Here is a 16,367-nt window from a genome sequence, read left to right on the forward strand (position 1 = left end):
CCTCCTAACCGTGGGTCACTCAGGTCTGACTCTCCAAGCCGCAGGTCACTTAGGTCTGACCCTCCAAGCCGCGGGTCACTCAAGTCTGACCCTTCCAGCCGCGGGTCACCAGGGTCTGACTAGCGCCAGGACCGAGATAGGAGACACTCTACACCCGTTTTTCTGATTCCGTCGAGTTCTGCCCCTGCTCTGATTGATCCAGTACTTCTAGTGAAGCCTCGTGGCAATGTAGACTTGTTCAAAAGTAAGAAGCCAATGGCGGATCGTTTGGGTCCTTTGCACAAGGATCGAGACAAAATTTTGATCAAAGAGCACTTGGGTCCAGTGACTCAACCCCGAGCAACTTCTTGAGCTGGGGGTCGCACACGCCCTCGCAACAAGTCAGAGCCTTTCTATAATGGGAAAACTCCTGTAACTGACCGTCTCGGACTACAAGTCAGTATCCAAGAGTCCGTTAAGATCCCGCGCTCACGAAAGCGTAGCTCCAAACGTGTGACTCTTGAGAATGCCATCAAGGCAACACGTCCTTAGAAGGAAACATGTTCGTCAGACGATGACGTTATACCTGAGAAGTCGTGCCAACACGCGATAGATTGCTCCGGTCATCATGCCGATGAGTTGTACTATGGTCCACGGATAAACCCCGGCGCAGGCAAAGAACCCACACAAGCGAGCGACCGTAAAACAGGAGCTCGTGATTTGTTCGACAAACAAGGATAAAAAGTTATAATCTTTCTTTATTTTTTATTTTCATTGTAACCGGATCTAAAAAAGACCGGATCTTCTGTAACCAAGAAACTGTTATTTAAGATAGCAATGGAATCAATTGCAAAGAAAGCAACGATTTTTCCAGCGAACAACTGCAGAATATAAAAATACACTGATCAAAAGGAAATGAAGGTGCTACAAAACAAACTAAAAGAATAGGCTTTGACTCCTTCTTCTGCTACGTCTGCAAGGCACTCATGCTGCACACGCCCTCGCAACAAGTCAGAGCCTTTCTATAATGGGAAAACTCCTGTAACTGACCGTCTCGGACTACAAGTCAGTATCCAAGAGTCCGTTAAGATCCCGCGCTCACGAAAGCGTAGCTCCAAACGTGTGACTCTTGAGAATGCCATCAAGGCAACACGTCCTTAGAAGGAAACATGTTCGTCAGACGATGACGTTATACCTGAGAAGTCGTGCCAACACGCGATAGATTGCTCCGGTCATCATGCCGATGAGTTGTACTATCGGGTCGGGGGTACGAACAGACCTCGAAAGAGAGATTCCCGGGAGATGAACTTTCATTGTCTGTGTACCAAGATAATCAGGACAGTGTTATCAGCATGTAGCTGTCCCAAGATCGCTCCGCAGAGGGTCTCGGTATTTGAGAGGATCTCTAACGGAACGACTAAGTCCAAGCCAAAGCGTTTTCGTAAGAAACGATCGGCCGTTCAAGGTGACGAACTTCCAGAAGTTATAATTAACATGACTGATAAAGGAAAGTCGGCTCGATCTTCTAGTTGTGACCCCCTCATATCGTATCGTCTAACCCGATTGCGATCAGGAACCATTAGACAAAGGGATTATCAGAAAATACAGAGGGGATTATCCTCGGATGATGAAGCATCAGATGTCAACTCTGCAGTCGTTTCTGACAAAACGGTATCCAGTTCGGGATAATCCCGCGAAGTGTTTATGATTAACACCGAGCAAGTGACCAAAATCATTGAGGATGCCATGGCTAAGCAACAAGAGAACTTCAAGTTCGAAATGAAAATGGTTATGCTACGGATGAGGGAAGAGCATGACTAACAGATCCGAGTTTTGTCGAATCAGATAGATGAATCCAGTCATCGTAATAATGTTAGTCAAGCAGCTAGCGATTCAGATGTGGATGGACACCTTAATGCTGATAACCCTCTCGTTGGTCAGAACGCTAGGGGTGGCCCCACTAAAGATAACGACGCTAAGGGTGATCCCACCGAAGATGATAATACCAGGGTTGGTCACGTTGTTCCTCTTAGAAATCATCCAAAGCATGATACAGACGAGGACGAGAAGATGAAAGATCTCGAGAGCAAAATCAACGCTCTGATGTCTTCTCGAGAGGTGAAAAAAATCGGTATTCTGTGTCCTTACCCAAGAGAGTGAGACTCAATAACATACTCGGCGAAGTTCAACCTGATCAACTTCACGCCGTTCGACGGGAAGGGTTCGCCCACTCAGCATTTGATCTACTTCAAATCTCATTTGGGCATGATCTCTGGCAATGAGACATTGATGGTCCGATCATTCGTTGGCACCATTCGCGAGCCCGCCTTCGATTGGTACGGCCGTCTCAAGCCTGGAAGTATTAACAACTGGGAAGACTTGGAGAGAGTGTTCCTCGCTCACTTCTTTGATGATGACGCCGAGGTGTCAATCAGGATACTCTTCGATGAGAAACAAGAAGACGACGAGACGGTCGACGACTTCGTCAAGCGTTTTCGGAATAAGGCGATGAACTGCCGAGATCCGATCACAGAGGACTTCATCCTCCAAACCTGTCACAACTTCTCTTTGGACGTATTGGAAGTTATGGGAGTAGCACCGTCCAACACCTGAAAAGAGTTAAAGATACGCGGAGAGCGGGCCGAACGCTTCCTCAGAAGGAAGCAAGCCGAGAGAAGCCAACCGACGGCTAACCCTCCGAGCTCAAACCTCGCCTCCCGCGGTAAAGGGAAGGCCACTACAACTGTGGTAGATACTAATCAGACGTTACAGCAGCAATCCCGAAGATAGCAAAAGACTTCGGATCCGAGACTCCAAAAAAGTACTCCTTCAAGGACGAAGACGTTCCAGCCATCTTCGAGTCCCTCCTCAAAAATAACAAGATCAAGCTACCACATATCGCAAATCAGGAGGAAGCTGACAATACTTCGGATCCGAAGTATTGTGCGTATCACAGGAGGATCTTTCATCCCACCAAGACTTGCTTCGTTCTCAAGAATAACATCCAAACATTGGTTAAAACTGGTGTCATAATGCTAAATTAAACCGAATGAACACTCCGAAGAGTATACGAGTATAAACTGTTTCTCAATACTCCAACAAGTATACGAGTCTAAACTATTTCCTAATTTTAACGGGAGGTTCCTGGAAGAATATCGTATGTGATATTCTTAAGGATAACCCGATCATTCAGCTGAGTATAATGTTAGACCCAGTTTCATAAAGAAAGCTAGGGGTAGATGTAACGAGAAATTTCCGAAAGAATGCTATATGTTATATTCTTAGGGATAACTCGGTCGCTACAAAAATGGGATGAGTAAGAAAATCCTACTTGGACTCTAAATGCTGGGAGCAATTCCACCAGCTTCCGAGCACTCTTTTGCTGAGATGAGAGTTGATCACATCATTGGATCAATCTTCCCTCATAAAAAACTCCCACTGGTGTTGACGATTCATAGTTTTTCACCATAAAATCCCTCACTGATCAAATTAATTGACAGTGGGTCCACTAAAATTCTTTCTGGTTTAATCCATTCAAACTCATACTGTGTCTGTGCACTCAACACTCCTATTGTTAGAGTTTGGGCATAGTACTCAAAATTTTAATCTCCTGATCATTGACAATTGTCAAACCTCCCCGTGTTAAGTATTTGTCACTTAACATCAGAAACTCCCTTTGAGTGATTTGTACAAGTCAACACTTCCACTGTGATTTGTACTCCCACTCCCACTGTCTATCTGGTCAAACCTTCCTATAGTTAGGCTCACCTCAAACTCGAGCGATCAAACCTTCCTATAGTTAGGGTTACCTCAAACTCCCGTTTAGCCAAACCTTCCTACAGTTAGGGTCAAAATCATAATTCACTCTCGATAAACGAGAAATTCACTTTTAACTCGGTAATCAAACATTCCGACAGTTAGGATTACCCGAATTTTTTTGATTCTCGGAGTGGAGATCCCACTCTTAGTTTCATCTCCTTAGATTTTTGAAGTGAAGATCCTATTTTGAGTTTCTTTTGTAACTGGAGATAAAATATAAAATTCTTCCTCTTCAGTTTTGGGAGAGAGAATATAAAGTTCTTCCTCTACCGCATCGGGTTCGTCTTTGCCCCAAGAGAAGACACCATCCTTCCAACTTCAAAATCCGTGCTTCACAAGCACGAGGAATTTTATCCCGAATTCTAAGTAGGGATAAGTTAGCGCCTAACATGCGTTGCCGGTTTAGTCTTTCGCCGAGTGAAGAAGACACCAGAATCCAAATCTGGAGAATTTTATCCCGAAGCCTAAATAGGGATAAATCAGTGCCTAACACGCGTTGCCGGTTAGTCTTTGACCGTAAAAAGGACAAAAGCTAACATATTCAACATTATGACAGGTTGTTATTAATAACGTTATAATCCGTGCCTTACACGCGCGGAGAATTTTATCCCGAATCCTAAGTAGGGATAAGTCAACGCCTAACACGCGTTACCGGTTTAGTCTTTCACCGATTGAAGAAGACACCAGAATCCAAGTCTGAGGATTTTTATCCCGAATCCTAAGAAGGGATAAGTCAGCGTCTAACACGCGTTACCAGGTAGTCTATTCCCGTAAAAAAGATAAAGTCTACATATTCAATATCGTAACACTAAGAGAGTTAACTCTCTTAGCACAACGTCACATGCGAAACGGACTTAAATAATCCGCATGCAAGCCCGATTCAAACGGTAATCGGTAAAGGCATGTCAAATCCGTTGAAGGTTGAAGATTTACCAAAAATCCTAAGTCTACGTCTAACATACGTCGCCGGTAGTCTATTCTCGTGAGAAAGACAAAGTCTACGTATTCAATATCGTAGCACTAAGGGAGTTAACTCTCTTAGCATAACGTTACATACGGAACAGACTTAAACAATTCGCATGCTAGCCCGACTCAAATAGTAGTCGATAAAGGCTCATCAAACCCGTTGATGGCTGAGGGTTTGCCAAAAATCCTATAAGTGAGAGTCATTGACGCACCAGCTTCATTAGTTGGTCTCGTGGCTTGAGGATCTAACAATTTCAAAATAAGAGCCCTACATACAGATGAATCAGTTTTAACAGTTGGTCCTGCAGCCCCAACAATTGGGACCGTCGCGCTCCAACGTCTTAAGAGCTTAAACTGTGTAGATTTCAGCAAACGTACGAGTATAAACTATGTTAACGACAGTCAACGTGTTACAGCAAAGGATAACGTCAGTCAACATGCTACAGTAAAGGTCGATGCCGATCAACGCATTAGTAATTTCGCTAAAATAAGGCAAAGGATGATTCCAAGAAGTTCAATCGCATTCAGATATGAATTTCTGACGAAGATGATCGGTTCAAAGTCAACTCAATGACACGGGCTAAATTTAGAAACTTACGCATCAACTTCAGTTCAAGATTTCGACAACGGTCAGACGATCAACGCAGTACTGGAAGAACTTCATCTATTCGACAAAACACTGAATATACTGAAGGCTGAAGAAGTCAAGAATTGAAGCAGTTCACAGGTCGCTCTACGAGATTAAGGAAATGACCTATCTTATCCAAAGTATTCCAGACTCTTCTATAAAAGAATGAGTGTGAAATACTTTGAAGAGGGTATCTGTAGGCGTCTAAAAATACCTATAGGTGTCCGCACACAACTCGAGACGGAGAAAAGATAACGAACGTTGTTATCCAAGTCTAAGAGGATTATCTGACGTTGACAAGTACATGAACCGGAATGGCGAACCAGCTGTGTCTTGTGCGCTCATCGGCTACCTCTAATTGGCCATCACACCTGTCGTTCAGCTCGCGCGCGTCAGTCAGCTCCAAGTGACTAAACACGCTCGTCAGTTAGCTCCAAGTGCTCGCCACGCTCGTCGGTCAGCTCCAAGTGCCATAAAGAAGCTGACTAGCGCATGAAACAAGTTAACGAAGCGTATAAGTCAACACGACGGGCAAATAAGTGAAACGACAGAAAATACTAGTCCTGGAAAGTAAAGTGCCAGAAAAGGAGTTCAACTGAGGCGGCAGACCCACGCCGGCGTGAGACGACGCAGGCCGACCCGCACCCCTGCGGGTCAGCACGACCTGTTTCGCGCCCTTAATTGCTTAAAACGCGTTTTCGACGGTTTTTTGCTGTTTTCTCGGGATTTGTTCGTTCCAGAGCATCTCAACTGATTGGATATCATCCACAAACATGGTTAGACCGTTGTCAATTGAAGATATGGCCAAATCTATTATTCTTATCCAAATACCCCACATCCGGAGCCCTATAAATACAAGCCTAGAGCCTCCTTTCACAGGGGGTGATTGATTATCAAGAAGAGGAGGTGCTGCCGAGTTGGAGAGCAAGGGAGCACGAATTTCAGAGGAGGCTAACTAATCTCGACGAAGTTCTTCAGCATAAAGAGGGAGAGTTCGAGAGATCTGAAGCCCTGTCCGTGCATTCCTCGAGATTAGGCTTGGTCTTAATCTCGAGAAGAGCTACTGATTTCGCTTGATCGATTTCAGAGCTTCAAGCGAATACTTCCTTGGTGAAGTAGGAGCTCTGTTAATTTTCTGTCAATCGGATCTGATCCGTGACGGTCCACGGATATCAACATCTTCGGCACAGGCAAAGATCCCATGCAAAATGGAGACTAATAAATAGGATCAGTGTGTAGTTTGACAAGAGTTGTAATCTTTCATTTTCATTGTAAAAGATATATTATAAAAAGATCAATTTTTTTATTCACTTGAGTTTATTGTAACGATTAAAGTTGTAATAGATTCAAGGTAATGAAAGCATCAACTTTTGACCAAAACATATATGGTTGTCAACTACACTTGATCCTTGATCGCGGTGCGAAGCCCACCGATGAACCTGAAAATCTGTTGTCCCTCTGTTCTGTTCAGGTTGTTTTGCACCGATAGTCTATAAAACTCTTGGGTATACTGCTGGATTGTCCGATCCTCCTGTTTACAATTTTGAAATTTTTAATAAAGGATTTGATCATAATTTGTCAGAAGAATTCGTAGACATAGCGCCTCCCTCATACATCTCCAAGTGCGAATATGTTGCTTGCCTTGGCGCCTGCGATTGTTTTGAAATTGCTCCCATCAAATAGAAGCTCCACTATGTAGTTTATAGGCCACATATTTAACATGTAAATTATTAGTAATTCTCATCAGGTTGAAATATTTCTCGACCTCAGCAAGCCAATCTAGAAAATCCTCCACATCAACATTTTCGCTAAAGGGAGATCAGCCTTGATCTTCGGAATCCGATCATTGTACCGACCAGGAGCAATAAACTGGTCATTGTTTGGACCGAAAGTTAGATCTTCCTCCCCTTTTGAATCCTCCCTTTTGTATCAGAATCCAAACCAATCCTAGTCGGCGGATCTTGAGGATTGGCCCCGCATCCAATAGGTCCTCCAGTCGGGGTAACTGCGCGTTGCCTAGGGTTATTCCCAATCTGCAAGTTCCGAAGCGCCTCCATCATCACCTCATGTTGTTGTCGTGATTGTTCCAGTTGTTGTTGCATCTGTTGTTGTATCAGTTAGAGTGTTTGGACGATTACAATATTGGGATCATTGTTGTTCTCAGCCATTGCGTCAGATGAACCACGCTTTGATACTAATTGACGTAGCGACGAAAACAAAGAAGCCTTACCACGGAGACTTCTTCCACAAACTCAAGAAAACACACCAATACTTTCTTCAAGAGAAATTTTATTTGATTCCAAGATATTCTATTTTAAGTTACATGACTCTTCTTAAATAGAAAAACAAACAAGACTCATAGTAAGACTAGAATTACAAAGAAAAAGAAAGTATCAAATCCTACCCTAAAAAGACTCCCTATAATAGAGGAAACAAATCATGAATCTAAATTGAAACTGTTTCCTAATTTAAGGGGGTGTTTGGTTGCACAATTTTATAGAAAAGTTTTCTCAAAATGTTTGACAAATGGCAATTCTGTAATTAATTTTTTTTTGTAGATTTCTGTAAACTGTGTTTGGTTAAAAAAAATTACAGAAATATTTTCTGTAAAGTACAAAAAATACCAAAATTTACAGAAATCAATTTCCTCTCAAAATGAGCGGAAATCGCCCAGAAATCTAACACCACATTAATACTTTTTTATAAAGTTGACACTTCTCTATAAATTTAGGGGGTGTTTGGTTCAATTTCTACAAATTATAAGAAATATTGCTATTTTCTATAAAGTTATGTGTCATTTTCTTGTTTTGAACCAAACAAACAAAGTAAAAAAAAAAAGGTACTTTTTGACTTCTCAAAACTTTTCCTATACTTTTTTTAAAAATTACAAGGAAATTATATTTTGGGTGGAAAACATTTTCTATAATTTATAGAAATTGAACCAAACACCCCCTAATTTGACTCTAGCATTGAATTTATTTTCTAATCTAAATAGACTCCAACTTTATTGCTAAAAATAAACTAAAAACTAATTATTATTGGATTTCAGCCAAAAATGGGTACTACTGATGATATTTTAAAAATCTGACAATCTGGTTGGCTCCGTCTCGTCGAGATAGGTGATTTACATATATGATATATTAGAATTCGCCTTCCGGATTAGAGGATATGATTGTTTTTTTGCAAAAGTCAATAATACGTATGAGTCGGCATTTAGCTCGTGATTGTCCCACTCCTCTATGAAATTGTCCGTTAAGCGTCCTACATCATAAACACGGTATATTTGTTTTGTAACAAGTCATGTAAAAGGATATATCGGCCAACATATCGGCTGCTATATCGGCCATATCAGGATATATCACTCAAAATTACCAAAAAGCAAAAGGCGATAAAGGATATTTAGAGACCATATCAGTTGCGACAAGCCTTGTAAAAGGATATATCTGGGGATATTCGGGGATATTTAAAACGATGTTTGTAAAGAGTACCATTACATTATCTTTGGTTAAAAAAATGTATAGTCATAGAAAACAGTGTTAAGGGTTGAAATTGAACATGATAGAGAGCGCAAATATGGATAAAAATTGTTATAAGGAGTTTATCGTACGGTTGTACCTGCTTTACTCTGGGGAAAAAACTAGATAATAAGTTTAAAGGTTGGGTATAATTATATCTCTATCCAACCCAAATCCGACTCTGAACCAATTGAGAGCAGAATCACATTAAAAACAGGCCTAATGTGATTGGGGTTGAATTTAGGTATGTCGAAAAATAATTAATCCTACCTCTTGAAGATGTGATTGGATTTGAAGTAGCTACATTATAGTATTAAGCCAATGTCATCCATAAATTGGCCTCATAGTCTTTTCACATTGTGCTCCTTTTCACAGGGTTACATCCCGTAGACTTTGTGGAGGACGGATTGAAGTGGAATGCAGCAGTTCACAACTATTGGACCCTTCTTTCACCACTGATTTTTTCAGATCACCCAAAGCGTCCAGGAGACGAGGACCCTTCACCACCATTCAACATGGTCAGAAATGTTCTCGACATGAATGCTCGGTTTGGTGGGTTTAATGCTGCTTTGTTAGAAGCTGGAAAGTCCGTCTGGGTTATGAATGTGGTGCCCTTGGTTGGCCCCAGCTACCTTCCTCTCATCCTCGACAGGGGCTTCATTGGTGTTCAACATGATTGGTACGCCACGTCTTTGCCGAGCTCCCCCTCTACCTTTGTGTGACTGATACTGTTGATAATTTTCTATTTTGGCCTTGAGAAACAGACAAGTTTTTGGGATGTTTTTGGTTTAGATATAGAGTTCTTTTTCTTAATTTTGCACATATTAGTTAGTTGGGTTTCCTTAAGAAGTCTTCCAGATTCTTGGGTGATCATGGTTTAGAACTTTTAGAATATAAAAATATAATAGTCAAGAAACAGCCCTAACCATAACTCAGAAGTTTTGGTGTCAACCTCCTAGATGGGATTCGTCTCATATTCAACGCAGAGGCAGACTTCGGTGAAAGTCATTGTGGGTAGGAAGACCACCTGCAATAAGGATGCTTCTTGATGAGGATAAAGCTGTACTAGAGCAAAGATGATCATGCCCTTCGCAATGCTTCATGGATCTTATGAGGAGCATCTGCTGGTATTAAAACAAAGTGAAAAGCGGGCCTGATTCATGGAATTCAGAAAAGGCCTCATTGTGGGATGAAGAGGCGAGCTTGATTCGTTCAAGAAAAAAAGAATGAATTAAGTGGAAAGTCTTTGGTGTAGGAATCTAGGCATCCGCGGATGAGTGATCTGCCTTTGAATGGACCTTTGATGTGGTATTAGAGATTCAGAGCAAACCAGGTTCAAGTCTCACCGGCCACAAAATTGAAGCGTTGAAATCCCACAAGCAACGAATTTAAAGTGGATTAAAAAAATGGTAAGGCTGCATACTTCCAGGCTGCGTGCATCCAGGTTTCAGCCCTTGAAAGGGCCCTCAACCCCTGGAAGCATGTCTGGACATAAAAATGTAACCCTTAACCGTCCATTCCATGTCATAGTGATGGTGCAAACAGCCACTGAATCCACTCCTCTTGTCCTAATTTCTCAATGTAAAATTTACTTGCTTGTCCATCTCTTGGCATGTCCTGAATACTTCCGAATGTAAAATTTATATGGCTGTCCGTCTCTTGGCATGCTGTTTGTTTGTCATGACCTGCTACTATGGCTTGTATGCCTGTAATAGACCATTTCGAGATTGTGGAACACTTTATTTTGTCAGAATAGTCACCACTTTAATACACGTATTGGATTTTTTTTCTTACTAACAATTAATGAGTTTATATTTTATATATATTTTTGCATAATTTTTTGGTCTACCATGTTTCTTCATTAACTCATTTATTAAATATTACTATGCTTAGGTGTGAAGCATTTCCAACATATCCAAGAACTTACGATATGGTTCATGCTGAAGGATTGTTGTCTGTTGAAGGTCATCAGCACCATAGATGCTCCGTGCTTGACATATTCTTGGAGATTGATCGTATTTTGAGACCAGAGGTATGAGCTATTTATTTATGACTCTTCCTCCTGAAATTCTATGCTTTTATTATAATTGTATTTAGAAACAGTTAGCAACTCAAGTAAATACTTGAACATATGAGCACTTGCAGTTAATCATGCTTCCAATTGCACTGTTGTCGTCATCATCAAAGTTTTCCCCCTTCATTGAAAGGAATATAAAGCTCTAGAAAGATCACTACCAATAACCTTAATATTGCAGTCAGATTTGTGATCAAGGAAAATCATATACAAGAGACGGGGGCTTTCACTAACTCAATAGGCAAATAAAAAGATGCATGTCGTCAGGCAATTTAAGCTCGTTCCGAAAAGCAACCCTTTAAAATTTTGCATACACTAAGCAAATCTTGAAAAGGAAAAAGACTAAAGATTTTGTTAGTTGGATATACTTTCTTACACAAACAACCAATGAATAAATCAGAAAAACTTTCTCAACATTCTACGTCTAATCTTTTGCAGTGAGTCTTTTAGTTCCTTTTCGAGTAACTGGTGAATCCTTGTATGCTTCTTTTGGTTCAGCATCTAACACGAATGCTAGGGGAAAAAATTATGTACTAACTGCAATTTAGTGAAGAAGGTGTTGAATACATAACAGGTACATCCTAGTGAAAGCAATATAAAAAACTAAGTGTTGATAGTAATTACAAATCGTTGATGCATCTTTAGTTCTCGATACATTCAATTGAAAATCTGATATTATCACAAATGCAGGGTTGGGTGATATTCCGTGATTCAGCTTCTCTTATTGAAGCAGCCAGGTCTGTTGCTACACAAGTGAAGTGGGATACACGGGTAGTAGAGCTTGATGGCAATAATGATGAAAAACTCCTCTTCTCTCAAAAATTATTCTTCAGGAGACAGTAACGAGCTACATATACAAGAAAAATCTTGTAAAGTACATATAGCATTCGTTCATTCATCGATGGTGATCACCCATATGTTATGTCCTACTTCAAGAGAGGACTAGGAGTTTGGAGATGAGCGAGGAGGACCCGTTTTTTGTCAAAACCACAAAGGTATCCACACATTTGTGTAATTATACCACATGCATAGAGGTGGAGAGTATAGTGATAGCCTTGATTCACCAATCATGAAATTTTTATACGAAAGTATGAAACCGTGGAGGTTGAATTGCTTTTTTTTTTTAATTCTTGAGGGATCATCAAATAAATGATTTGTTGTAACATGTGATTCTTAGTCACGAACTACTATTTTCTCCTTATACCCACATTATTCTGTAAGATCCTGATTGTACTTTATGGACATACCTGTGAGTCGATAATGTCAATTTATTTATTAATTGTGAGATAAACTTTTCCCCTGTTTTCTTTGCTGTTTCTTTGATGTAAAAGGGCAAATTGATTGATGCACATATCTTAAAATTTTCGAGGCTGGTACCTTAATGATCTTTGGGTTTATTATTTGTACCAAGCATGACCACTATACGCTAGCATGCAAGATCTTAAAAACTTATATAAAGGCATGATTATGAAACTTTCATTTGAAATAAAAATGACGTCAATGTATATTTGTTGTATAGCAGCTTGTTGCGGAGCAAAAGTTGCATTTTATGTCCTCACCTTGGACAAAAAATAGTTTTAACATAGGTATAAAAAGAAAACTTGATGCTGGATATATACTGAGTTAGTGTATCAAATTCTAATAAAGATTTGCATGGTCATCAGTTCATCACGAATCGGGTACCGCCAACTTGTTTATTAATCCAAAGGTAGTGATATTTTTATTTATTTATTGTTTCGATAGTGATTATGTTTAGAACCCTTTTAAAGTTAATTTGACCAGATTTTTTAACAATAACGAAAGGACTTGTAAAAATGACAAATTTAAGGGTGAAAATAAGCGTCTTCTTATAACTCCTTATATGATGATATGATCGGATCTGAGATACAAGCCCAGAGTGGGGTTGAATAAGGTTGCTAACTTTTTTTTACTAAAAACACAGAATATATATGTAGCGGAAAAGATAAAATAAAAGCGATTAATGATAATTAACCATAAATAACAATAGTATGTCTATTCTTCCTTCTCACGGAGGGACTTTCTCACAATGCCAAGAGTTCTTCTAAATCATAAACCTAATTAAGTAGGCTTATAAGACCACATTCTGAAATCTACCTAAAAATAGTCGTGTAACCTAACCCTCCACAATAAGTAAAACCTAGCTTTAGCTAGTCCCAACCCTCAATCCAAAAGGACTTAAGTACGCCATTAAAACAAGTTCGAAACATAACCAAACAATCACAATTAAACTCAGAAAATATGAAAGATCTTACAACTCTTTTGATAAACAAACTGTCCTTCGATAAATCTAAGTGTAACACATTGAAGAATGGTGTAGATGATGAACCTAATGGCAACTCTCGTCGCTAAAACAATGCGGAGATGTTGTGCATGGCAAATGAGAGTTTGTTGAGGCTCCAGGGGTCCAAATCTTCAATAAAATCTCTTCTCAATCCAAAACCCTAAAACTCTCCATTCTCTTCATCTCTTTCTGTGATATGTAGTCCCCAATAGATCAAGAAAGTGATATTTTAAACATGGTAGAGTTTGGAGATCAAAGGAATGACGAAATATTGAGATTAAAACTTAAAATTTACAATCAGCTGACTTTATTATCGATGGTGACTCTCGACCATCCATGGTGTCGAAGCCTCATTGATGGGTTCCTATATGCCATCGATGATATAAAAAACTCTCTTGAGAAAATCATCAACTTGTCACTGTAGCCATTGATGCATAACTGTAGCCATAGATGAGACAGTGTTGACCATCGATGATCTCAACCCACCCCGATGAATCACTGTTGATCATCGATGGTGAGGAGGCTAAAATCAGCATTAGAGCTGATTTTCACATCGCTTTACATCATAAAGTTTTTACACATGCATTTACCTATATACTACATCATCTCAAATAAGTATCAGTACTAAATGATTGTTTGTTATTACTCAAACAAGAGCTAACAAGTATGACCGGCTCTGCACTTTGTTTCTCTCTCTGAAAACACCCCCCCTCTCTCTCTCTCTCTCTCAACCTTGAAACCGTAGAAATCCACACTAGTAGAAACCTTAGATCACGACGGAGAAGTTTCAATAGGCCTCCTACCGCCGTAGGTGGTTGGAAGAGGTCACTGTTCCCGTCGTGCTTTTTGTGATCGCCATATTCTTGTTTCTTGGAAGGACCTCAGTGAGAATGAAGGGAAGTGGAACAAAGCGGCGGTGATTGTTAGAGATTCTGAAGGAATCCAAGGACAAAGACAGATGAGAGTGTTCTTTTCTCAAAATATTTAGGACGTGTTTATTTTTTAGGGTTTTTTGTCTTTTACCCCAAAGTTTTACTCTAACTTATTTTTAAACCCATGTACTTATAAATGCCACTTAAACCCAAAAATACAAAGATCACTTATTTTTAAACCCAAGTCTTTATAATACGTATAAGTATACATTATATGCATATTAAAAACTCAATATCTCAATATTACCCTCTTCTTCATTCTCTCTTCAACTCTCTGCTCCCTTCCAAACAACTTTTCACCATCCCATTAATCACCGATCTCCTCTTCTGCCCCCTAACTTACACATTGAATCCCTTTCCTCCTCCTGATTGAGCTTTACGTTCTTCCTCCTACGACTCTTCCACTTCCTCCATAAAAGACTTCACCATGAAACTTGTACGCAACATCAAGTCCACCAACTTTCCCTCCATTCTTTGGCCAACAAGCTCAAACACTCCAAGCTCATCCTCAACTACCAACTGCTCAGACCAAATCTTCCCCATCCTCTATATTGACTTTAACCATTCAATGAGGTCCTCCTCTATATTGACTTTAACCATTCAATGAGGTCCTCGCTTAAAGATCAGCTTCACCATATTTGCCTACAGTCACAAGATTACTTTTATGTTGGATTGAATTAGACTTTACATTTAAGGCTTGAAATGCAAAAATGTATAGACAGTGTTTTTTATATATTGTGTGTTTGATAAAGTGCTTCAAAAGATTTTTAGTTGATTTGTAATATTTAAAAGGATTATATGTATTAAATAGAGTTTATTTGATGCATATTACATATTTGACTAAATGCTTTAAGAAGTTTTTTGATCGATTTGTATCATTTATAAAGATTATATAGCAAGTCGTCAATCGCCAATGGAGTTTATGAATGATATGGAATTCATAACGAGTTATATGTTGTTTTGAAAGGGCTATAACCCTTTATGATACATTATAGCTCTTATGATATATTGTAGCTCCATGTATGAGAAGTATAGCTCTTTAATGAAAAACGTAGCTCTTTATGGACAAAATATTAGCTTTTTTATGAGAAATGTATAGCTGTTTATGTGAAAAATAAAGCGCTATACTTTCCAAAAATAAAAAAATTGAGAGTGAACCTCTAGTCGACATGAATGGTTGATCAAACAACACATTGTATACATCACAACTCGTTTACATTGCTCAGGAAAAAAAACTAATTTGATTCTACTAAGTTTTAGAATTTTCAGAGACCATAAAGAGCTATACTAAGATTATAAAGAGATATACTTTTGCATAAAGAGTTATACTTTTATGATAAGGTGCTACACTTTAGTATAAAGAGCTATACTTTTCTAAAAAATAGAAAATTGAGAGTGGACCTCTCGTCGACATGAATAATTGATCAAACAACACATTGTATAGATCATCACACGTTTACATTGCTCACAAAAAACTGATTTGATTTATTCCGCTAAGTTTTAGAATTTCTAGAGACTACAAAGAGCTATACTTTATCAGTAAAGAGCTATACTACGGTCATAAAGAGCTATACTTTTGCATAAAGAACTATGTTTTTATGATAATGTGCTACACTTTAGTATAAAGAGCTATATTTTTCATAAAAAATGAAAAATTGAGAGTGGACCTTTCGTCGACATGAATAATTAATCAAACAACACATTGTATACATCATCACACATTTATATTGCTCACAAAAAACTGATTTGATTTATTCTGCTAAGTTTCAGAATTTTCAGAGGGCACAAAGAGCTACACTTTATCAGTAAAGAGCTATACTACGGTCATAAGAGCTATACTTTTGCATAAAGAGCTATACTTTCATGATAACATTCAACACTTTAGTATAAAGAGCTATACTTTTTTAAAAACTAGAAAATTGAGTGCGGACCTCTCGTCAACATGAATAATTAACCAATCAAAACATTGTATACGTCATCACACATTTACATTGCTCACAAAAAACTGATTTGATTTATTCCACTAAGTTTTAGAATCTTCAGAGGCCATAAAGAGCTACACTTTATCAGTAAAGAGCTATACTACGGTCATAAGAGCTATACTTTTGCATAAAGAGCTATACTTTCATGATAAGATTCAGCACTTTAGTAT

The 16,367-nt window shown here is 39.1% G+C and overlaps 1 protein-coding gene across 1 annotated transcript in view; it reads left to right on the plus strand.

The window, feature by feature from the left end:
- The window catches only part of LOC109833965 (probable pectin methyltransferase QUA2), a 26,639-nt gene extending 14,358 nt beyond the window's left edge, over positions 1-12,281 (plus strand). Inside the window, exons 7-9 of the mRNA XM_020401850.1 lie at positions 9,283-9,586; positions 10,801-10,939; positions 11,672-12,281. Coding sequence (XP_020257439.1) covers positions 9,283-9,586; positions 10,801-10,939; positions 11,672-11,824 — 596 coding nt within the window. The 3' untranslated portion in view covers positions 11,825-12,281. The remainder of the gene's footprint in view (positions 1-9,282; positions 9,587-10,800; positions 10,940-11,671) is intronic.

This window comes from Asparagus officinalis, chromosome 3 (assembly GCF_001876935.1).
Source record: "Asparagus officinalis chromosome 3, Aspof.V1, whole genome shotgun sequence".
Classification (NCBI taxonomy): Eukaryota; Viridiplantae; Streptophyta; class Magnoliopsida; order Asparagales; family Asparagaceae; genus Asparagus; species Asparagus officinalis.